Below are 9848 nucleotides of genomic sequence, written 5' to 3'. Positions count from 1 at the left end.
CATCATCATCACCAGCAACCTGGAGGTGAAAATGCTCCTAAAATCAGCAAGAGAAACAGGGACTGGTGGGATTTCAAGGGTCAGTGGGGAGAAAGAAGCTAGGGATGTTAATCAGCGTGGCTTGGCACACTGGCCCTTTGGAAGCAAATTGAAGCTTCAACACAGAGACTGGGGCTGTGAAAGAGCAAAATAATTCCTCTTGGTGACTCTGTCTGGCAGAGCAGGGACTTGATAGGACCTGCAGTAGAAACACAGAGGGACAGATTTTCCTTGTGAAGCTCAGTGCCTGAATGTAGCACTTGGGAGTTAAAAGGCTGGGAATGGGTGGCAGTAGGGATTTTGCCTCTGTATTTTCCTCTGTCCACAAGAGACAATGGAATAGCGCCTGGTTTTTGTGTTCTTAGCTTAAGTAGGATATTGCAAAACGGGATAGCCACAGATCTGATCCTGAGCTGGAGAAAATGCCATACAGCAAGCAATGGAAAAAAAGCTTGATCTGTTTAGCTTATCGAAAAAGAAAATTGAGGGATAACTTGATTACAGAGTGTAAGTACTTCCATGGGAGAAAATACCAGTTGCTGAAGGGCTTTTTAATCTAGAGGAGAAAACAAGAGTAAGAAACAATGGCTGGACAGTGAAGCCAGATATTTCACTTCAGAGCAGGCAGGCATTGTTAACAATGAGGGTGATTAACCACTGGGAGAGGATCCCAAGGGGGCTGATACCTCGTTCATTTCTTGATGTCCACACACCAGGCGGGAGCGCGTCTCCGGAGGACACGCTTTGCTCACCAGTGTGGAACTGGATTTGATTCATGGATAACTGGATCAAATGTGCTACCCAGTGCCCTACAACTTCTGGCCCCTTTGGGCCTTTGAAGCCCTTAGCTGCTTTGGGGAATGATTTGGCAGTTCTCTGGGGCTTTCCAGCTGGGGATCCTGATGGACTTTTGAGGCGGTGCCAGCACGGGCAGCCCTGCAGAAGGGGACCAGGCTGAGTCACTCATCACATGTTGGACCTGTGGAAAAGGCCTGATTAACCCCCAAGCAGGTGAGACGTGGGCTTAACCAGCCACCTAGAGCTCCTGGAGATGGAGGACAGAGACGAGAAGTGCAGGTAAGGGCTCTCCAGCTACTCCTAACTTTTGGAAAGACCTCCTGGGACAGCAAAGCTCTGGGTGTGAGGGCAGGTGAAGTCACTCTGATTTATGGTGGGAACAACAGTAGGAAGAGAAAGGCCAACTTAGCCCCTCTTCAGGGTCAAAGCAAAACGAAAATGGTTGGCAAACCTCTGCCCTTCTCTTTAGACTCCATTGCCTCTCTCGTATCAGTGTCTGAACCTCAGCAACTCCCCAAAACTCCTTATTTCTGTGATGCTCCAGAAGCTGTTCAGAACTGATTTCAGTCAGAGACAGAATCAGCAAGTGGAAAACCACCTCTGGACTTCATGTGTCCAAGACACTCCCGGGGGAGCTTCTCCTGTCCCATAGCACTGCTTCCCTCACCCTCCCACCGCAACCCAGGGCATCTCTTCAGCCAACTGGGAGCAGTGAGCAAACGGTTAAAGTTTTGCTTCTCCACCCAGTGGTGGGTGTTGTCTGTGTCAGAAACAATATAAGAACAGTCGGAAGTTGCAGCTGGCAAGTAACATTTGGAGTAGCAGTCGTGGGGCATATAGATCTGGTGTGGACTGTCTTTTCCTGAGACTGTAAACACTTGTGCAGAATGTCCGAGAACAAGAAAAAAGGGAAAGGAAAGATCAAAAAGAACAAAGAAGGGAAAAAAGGGGAAAGAGAACCTGACCCAGGAAAAGGTATTTCCCATTTTTAACAAATTTTACTTAAAGGAAGAAGAGACAAGCCAGCAGGAAAGTACTTGTGGGTTGCATGAGGGTGCAAATGCCAGGGACTGTTTGCCAGGCGAGTGTGCAAATCTCTGCATCTCATTCATATTTCATGCTGTTGTAGGTCTGCTTTTGTTACAGGTCTGCTTTCTTCTTCATCTTCTCTCCTTTTTTCTTTTCTTCTTTTCTTTTCTTTTTTTTTCTTTTCTTTTCTTTTTTTTGGTTTTGTTTAAATACCCAAAACCCCAGGACTTCAGGGCAATATGCTCTTTCACGAACAGCAGTACTCAGCTCTTGTCATGGTGATATGGGAATTGAGGGGGCTCGTGCTGATTCTCTGGGGGTTCTGCTGTGTTGTGATTTGCTGTTTAGTTGGTTGTTTTCTTGCTTCTTCCTGAGGTAAATATCAAAAGCCATAATTTTGGAGGATCACAGGTACTGTTCCTTGAGACAGACCAACTCTGAGAGATCAGATTTTAGTTACAGCCTCGGTTTTTGAGGTAACTGCATGACCTGTAGTGAAAGACACGTGGGCTCTTTGCTGATATGCTGATATTCCTGAAATCAGGCTGTTCTTCAGAGATCTGGCTGTTCTTGCTGACCAAGTAAGGCAGTATTTATGATATTGCCAGGATTAAATGTTTTAATGGATACAGTTCGATTCCTGAGTACATGGGTAGTGCAAGAACTGTCTTGGAAAGATACAGAAGATTTGGTGGTAATGCAGCCCAGTGTAATTCCTTTCTCTCTCATGGTATCAGGGAGGGATTATCCTGGGCTGTTTCTTATCTGTGGTTTATCTGGCAATGCACTCGGAGAGAGAAGCAACTGTGTCAGGCTTTGTGTGTTATCAGGGTTAAAAGAGGCTACAAGCTGGACCGGGTCCTGTCCTGAGCCGGTCAGTTCAGCTCCTCACTTGCCTGGCTGCAGCTCTGCTCTTGGTCCCATTATCGTGACAGGAGTGACCGCTCTTGACCTGAGCAGGTTTGTTCTGGCTTCACACCGGCATCGCTGCTGGCAAGATTTGCCCCTTTCCCTTTTTCATCCCTTTTCTCTGAGCACAGAGACCCTGCAGAGGCTCCTCCACTGGCTCTGCCCCGAGCTGCTGGGGTGGCAGTGGGTGCTGATGCCGTGGCAGGCTGGTGACATCAGAACAGAGCTGATGTTGCTGTGGGATCTGGGAGGAGGCTTTTGGGAAAGCTTCAAGACAGGGAGCTTGGAATCACCAGGCAGCAGCAATAGCTGCTTGAAGATGACAGGCTCTGCCCAAGGGGCTCAGGAGGGTGCAGGGGTTGGGGGCTGTCTCAAGCCATCACTGGCATCACCCTGCCCCTGCCTCCAAAATGCACAGAGGAGACAGGGCAGTGCCTGCATCGTGGGCATCTTCTCTGCTGGGAGCAGAGTGGAGGGGCTGGTGCACTGGGAGGCACTGGTTAGGGCACGGGGGGGACATGAGGCACACTGGGACTGCCCAGGGAGCAGCCACCTGCTTTGGGAAGGGCTGGGTGTGAGCTGAGGCTCAGTTTTGCAGTGCCACGTCAAAGCTCTGCAGTAGTTCACTGCCCTGGAGAGAAAAAGGAAAGACCCTTTACCTGCCATTACTCCCACTGACAACCAAGTCCTCTGCTGAGATGTATTGTCAGGCTGCTTTATCACATATCAATCCCACAGCTGGCACCTTGGCCAGAGTGCAAAGCCCCTTTCTCCCTGCTGATGGATCCAGAGCAGAACTGGGGATACTTGCATTGATCATTGGGGATGGTTGCATTGATCAGGTGGTGGAGACACCATCCCTGGAGGTGTTCAAGAAATGACTGGATGTGGCACTCAGTGCTCTGGGCTGAGTCACAAGGTGGTGATTGGTCAGAGGCTGGACTCGTTGATCCTGGAGGTCTTTTCCAACCTGAACGATTCTATGAATCTATGATTCTATCATCCTCTCTGTACCTCAACCAAAGAACTGAAAGGTTCTGTATTTGGCTTGCACAGCATCCTTTTATGGCATTCCTTGTTACCCAGGCTGTTTAGATCCAGGTCACTCGTTTGCCCTGCACTGTTACAGAGGCTGCCCACTGTTTGCTCTGTGGGTCCATTAGAAGAAGACACTTGGTTGTCTGTGGTGTCTATGAATCAAACCCTGCTTTGGGTTGGGCTGGTTTGGTCCAATGGAACCTGAGAACACCTTTTCACATCGTGGGTCACCTTTGCCATGTGGTCTAAGGAACACCACAGCGATGGTTCTCTAAAAGGACCTTTAGAAGTAGGGAGTTCCTCCTCCAGCCACTTCTGAGCAGCGCCCCAGCCCAGGCACACAGGCCCTCTGGGCAGCAGGTTATCCTGTGGACTTATTTCTTCAGCTTGAGGCTGGACCTCAGACTGTTCTCCGGGCAAAAACCCGGCCCTGGCACACACCAGGCCACTGGCCGAGCACTGTCAGGGCTGTTTGTGTTCTCTGTTTTCCCAGGCTGTAGAATTCCCCTGCAAACGGGGCGTTCTGACCCCCCCGAAGCCAGGAGGCCAAAGAGGAATCTACAAAAGTCTCATGCAGGCTCTACAGAGATCCGGGCAGGAACACTCGTTTGATTGTCTGTGCAGGGGAAAGTAAGGGAGCGATGGCAGTGTGCAAAGCCTTCATCCTTCACACTGCATCCCTGAGCAGCCTCTGGCTGCTGAGGGCCAAACTTTGATCCCTGTGACATTCTGACAGTCCTGATCTACTCTTGTGCTCTTAGGTGTCTGCATGGAAAATTTCCCTCAGACATCCCTCTGGGGTGTGCTCTGCAGAGCCCCAGGACAGCTCTGGCACAACCAACACCCGCCTGGACTTCCAGAGGTGATGTCCCAGCCCTGCCAGCTGCTCTGGGGGAATTGCCCCAGGTAAAGCTCTTCACTGCCAGTGAACCAGAGCAGCAGAATAACTTCTGGAAGGAAGAGAGGGCTGAAACAGTAGTTTCAGGAAAGAGCATCCATGTGCCACGGGGTGTGCTAGATTTCCCCTGAGGTCTCTAAAACTCAGGGGAGGAGAGCATTTGCCTTCCACTGCGGCTTTTAACACAATTGTTTTGGCTTCTGTGAGTGTGTAAGAGAGGATTGCTGATCTCATGTGAAGTGCTAGCTTTGTTCTGAGGGCATGGGCTATCTTTAACTTAAATGCACATTTTCATGCCTCTAGTGATGCAGCTATCCTAAAGTGAGTGCCTTGGCTACAGCTTTAGCCAGTGGAAGAGCCTGTGAAGGCCTCCAGAGGGAGATGGTGTCCACCTATGAAAACAAACCATCAGGATCCCTCTTTTAGACGTTTGTGACATGCATTGAAAAATAGTCGGCCTGTGTCCCACCCAGCACACGTGGACGGCACACCCTGCAGGGACTACGTGAGCTGAGGGGGGTAGGAGCAGACCCACAAATTAATGTGTAATGCTCCCACAAAGTTCAGGTCTGGGAGAGAACTTCCTCACTGCCAGAGATGTACTTTATCATGTACTGTGTGTGGCATGGGGCAATCAAAGTCATGGCACCAAGGCAAGACCGTGAGTGTAAAAGAAGCTGCCCTGGCACATTCTGAAAGATTTGGGGTAAACTTTGGGGAAGTGGGACAAACGGACCAAGACCAATGCCAAAGTTCAGAGCAGAGCTGAGCAGAGCCAGAGCTGTGGCAGGGGATTGGGATGAGAAGAAAAAAGGGCTGGAGGGAGCCCTTGCTAGTGGGATAGGCAAGGAGCAAGTTGAAAAGGGTCTGTATTTCATCTGTACTTTCGTGAGGTCACTTGGGGAGAAAAGACCAGAGAAATGTAAAGCATTTGGTTGGTTAAATTCCCCAGCAATTCCAGGCATTCTCTCTTATTTTTATTTGGTGTTGAGGAAAACATTGCGTGTGCTTCAGGTTTTTGTTTGTCAGTGCTAATAAGCTGGCAGCACAGGCATTGTGCTTTCTCTTCAACTGCCCATGGCAATTGCTAATGCTGGAAAACTACTCAGAGAGCAGGTGAAGAGTCTCTGCAGAGAGTATCTCCTGTTTCAGTAGGAACTGGCTTGACCTCAGTTCCCAGATAAGTCAGGAATTGGTAGAAAGGTTGTGCAGAAGGGTATTGCAATTGAAACTCCCAAAGCCTGAAGGGGAAGGTGCCCCTGAGCACGAGCCAGCAGTGGGATTGTAGCAGAAGCAAGTGCACATTGTCAGGGTCTCTGAGCCTGGGGTGCTTTAGAGCGCTGCCATGCTACCACAGAGCTTGGGGAGGGATGTGGAAGCCCCTTGCAGATGCTGAGTGCAAGTTGTGTGGTGGAAGCTCGTGGTCTCAGAGATCCTCAACAGCAGCACAACCACACCAGCTCCTTCCCTGCCGACAAAAGCACCTCTGTGTGAGCTGTGTCCACGCTGCAGGGTGAACATGCTCCTGATTTAATCTTCTGTTCATAGAAGGACTCCAGTTCTGAGGAGCTCGTAGAAATATCTTGCAGATGCTGAGTGCAAGTTGTGTGGTGGAAGCTCGTGGTCTCAGAGATCCTCAACAGCAGCACAACCACACCAGCTCCTTCCCTGCCGACAAAAGCACCTCTGTGTGAGCTGTGTCCACGCTGCAGGGTGAACATGCTCCTGATTTAGTCTTCTGTTCATAGAAGGACTCCAGCTCTGAGGAGCTCGTAGAAATACTAGCCAAAAGGTTTGTTTACAAGTAGAATAACCCACAGCGGATATCCTACAGTAGCAGTTCTGTTTTCTATGAACACCCAGGCACACAAGGTCCCAGATGTCAGCTGTGCTCCAGGATCTGTCCACATGCATGTTTCCACTGGCTGAATCCACGGGCTGGTGTTCCCTGTGGCTCGGAGCCACATGTGGACAGCTACCACGCATCGGGGAACGTGCAGTGACTTGCTCAGCTTTGGGAATGGAGGGGGTCTGACTCACAAGCTCCAGTGATTCATGCTGGGGAAAGGAAGAGGTAAATCCCAGCTCCTTTCTGGCCTTCCCTGGAGCTCTGCTGAAGGAGGGATTGAACAGAGCATGCAGCTCTGTTTCTCTGCTGCCCTTGGCTCATAGCCTCAGGTGTCAATACAAAGAGAGGAGTTATGGGAGAGGGACCCAGCAGGGTTGAGGAATAACCCATCTCTCCACTCAGGCAGAGTACAGGGCTAGGAATGCCTGGCAGAGGGGCAGGATGCAGCAGAACAGTACATTAGTAAGTAATCCCACCATGGATCCAAAAGCTGGTGAGTCAGAGCCCTGGGCATTCCATTTTCAATCCCTTTTTGGAGGTGTAAGTAACCTGGGAAAGGCAGTCTCTGGAAAGAGGAGGAACATCTGGAGAGGGGCTGAGCACAGCCTGGCTGCTGACCTTGGAGGTCATGTGCTCGGCTCATTCTCCTGCCTCATTAATGTGATGGGCTCCAGCTGCAACCTGGCTGAAGGAAAGCTGTGCTGCCATGAGCAGCCTGGCTCTGACATCCTTCCTCCTGCCTCTGGACTGCCAGAGTCCTGCTCCGAGTGCTGCCCTGAGCCCTAGGCTCGGCTTAGTGCTGAGGTCTAATGGAATTGCAGCCGAAGGCTGGTTGGAGAAGGTGGGATGGGGCTAGGGCAGGTTGTTCCATGGCGTAACTCCTGAGGCAGTGAAATGGGGGGAGATGAGCCTCCTGTTCCTCTGACCCCTTCTCATTTTCCTTCAGGTTCCAATGAGTGCTTTCAGGTGCACGAGGGGATGTTCAGCGTGGGGGTTGTATGACCCTGTGCCTTTCCCAGTGCCTGAGAGCTCTGCTACAGTGGGGCCATGCCCTTGGAATAGGCAAAGAATGGAGCTTTGGGTAACACATATCTCCTGCTTGGGAGTGCCTGTTTTCTTCTGGGAGCAAATGTCCATTAAAAACACAGTGTCTCTTGAAGAGCACTTGAAGAAATTAAGTTCAAGAGGAGCTTGAGAGATGCAGCTCATGCCTGGGATCCAAAATCCAGGCTGCTTCCTTTGGCTGAGGAGCCACAAGACTGTGAAATCCCAGTAAAAGCTGGATGTCTGTGCTAGGAACAGTGTTCAGAGCAGAGGCCGTGAGATAACCTGGAGCTTTCCTCTGGGAAAGCTGCACCTGTGTCACTGAGGGTGAGCCTGGAGGCATGAGGAAAGCTGGGTAGGAGCCTCCCAGCACTCCCGGCTCACCCAGACTCCCTCGGTGCTGTGTCAAGCTCCTTGCCCTGGCTGCTGTCAGCGTGGGCTGTCCTGGAGCTGGTCAGGGACGTGCTGGCAGGGAAGGCACTTTGGGAGGGCAAAGGCCTCTCCAGCAGGGCTGGAGCTTGGACATGCATCACCTGCTGTGCTGACCTCCTGTCTGGGGCAGGACAACGAAATCACATGGCTGGGGAAGGGGACTCTGCCCAAGGGGGAAGCTCTCACCGGACCCACAAAGGACTGACTGGGGCAAAGCTGACGGTTCCCTCCACATCCCATGGGAGTGTGCAGAGCAGAGAGACGTATGTGGCCTCCAGGCTGAGTCCTGGTCCTGGCTCTGGTGCTGTGCCCAGGCAACAAACAGTGTTTGAACCAATGTGACCTGGGATGGTCTCCTCTCCAACAAGGGCAGCGCTGTGTTGTTGCATTTTTGAGATGTTTCAAATTGTAACAAATCAAATACAAGAGATAATGGTAAAAATTAAACATTTTAGGTAATTAATAACTCTGGTAATTAGGCTTGGCAGACTCAGTCATCAGTTCTTATAATGGATTTTAGTTCAGGCGTGTCTGGAAGGCAAGAGCTTCTCAATAGCAGGGAGAGGAGCTTTGCAGGGGAGATCAATAAACCACACAAGGCTGTCTCCGTGCAGCAATGGTGTGATTAAACTTCTGAGGAGGCTGGTGGTCCTGGAGCTCTTCTACAATGTGTTTCATCCCTACTATCCCCTTAAATTTTTGACTGCAGATAGAAGTCAGAGCCCAGTTTTTCTCTCTGAATTTTCCTCCATGGTGAGGATGAGGAGGGGAAGGGATCCACATTTATTCTCCAAGTCTGATATTTGGTGGCTGGAAGCTCAGAAGAAGAAAGTCGCAAATGTATGAGATGGACAGACAAAATGTTCTTTAAGGAAGCAGTGAAACTTTAATTTACCTTAAGACTACACTTAAGTCAGGTGCTTTAGTGTTTAGTTGGTTTATTTTCAAAAAAAAGACACCCCAAAATTTGAACCAGATTTCCTACATCATTGACTGATTTTTTGGAAGCCCTTCAGAGAAACTTCTTTTTGGTGTCAGATTTTGCACATTTGCCTAATTTGAGGGTAAAATCAGGTTGAAATCCATCCAGCAGGTTCTCAGCAGATGTTTCTCTGACCTATCTCCTCTGGCTTTGTTGGTGGATGTGTGATATGTACCAGCTGAGCATCCAAACCTCTGGCTTTCAACAGTTTTTGATTTGAAGGCTGGGACTTTATTCCCCTCCAAAACTGTGTGTGCATGTGAACATATGTTTGTGCTCACGAGTTTTTTATTCCACTTTGAAGTCCATAGTGCTTTGCAAGAATTCCCTGGTTCCTGACGTACTCCAGCCCTCTGGGGGTGTGGAGAAGCAATTTTGGCTAGCACACAACTCTGGCAGAGCCTGTACTGACCCTGATGCTCTTTCTATGTCTCTTGTACATCTCTTCCTCCAGTCAGACCACTGACAAAACTCCCATGCTCAGCATCTCCATCTCTGCTTCAAAGCACACCAGCAGAACTCTTTGTGTCCCAGCTCTTTCCCACCCCTTGGCTTGACCCAAGTGCTCCTGGAGAGAAATCTCCTTGTTCTGGGGGCAGTCTGGTCTTACTCCAGCAGTAGTGCAGGTGTGGGTTTGTGGAGTCTCCTCGGAGCCCCTGGTGTTGCCCACATCGCTGATGTGAGGAGGCAGATCAGCCAAGGAGCTCAGGTGCCAGCAGGGAACTGGGTATGGATGCTCCTGGGAGACAACGGGCCAGGGAACTGAGGTAAAGGTGCTGCCCTGAACCTGGCCATGCCCCCCCTGCCTGCACTGCATGGCTGTTCAGGTG

At 50.3% G+C, this 9848-nt stretch overlaps 1 protein-coding gene across 1 annotated transcript in view; it reads left to right on the top strand.

Moving 5' to 3' along the window:
- The first annotated feature begins 1641 nt into the window (after positions 1-1641).
- NRG2 (neuregulin 2) overlaps positions 1642-9848 on the top strand; it is an 83609-nt gene continuing 75402 nt past the window's right edge. The window contains 1 exon segment of the mRNA XM_017726558.1: positions 1642-1812. Within this exon segment, the coding sequence (XP_017582047.1) occupies positions 1725-1812 (88 nt within the window). The 5' untranslated portion in view covers positions 1642-1724.

This window comes from Corvus brachyrhynchos, unplaced genomic scaffold, assembly GCF_000691975.1.
Source record: "Corvus brachyrhynchos isolate BGI_N302 unplaced genomic scaffold, ASM69197v1 scaffold262, whole genome shotgun sequence".
Lineage (NCBI taxonomy): Eukaryota > Metazoa > Chordata > Aves > Passeriformes > Corvidae > Corvus > Corvus brachyrhynchos.
Note: the sequence above shows the minus strand (reverse complement) of the source record. Positions and strands in the feature narration are given on the sequence as shown.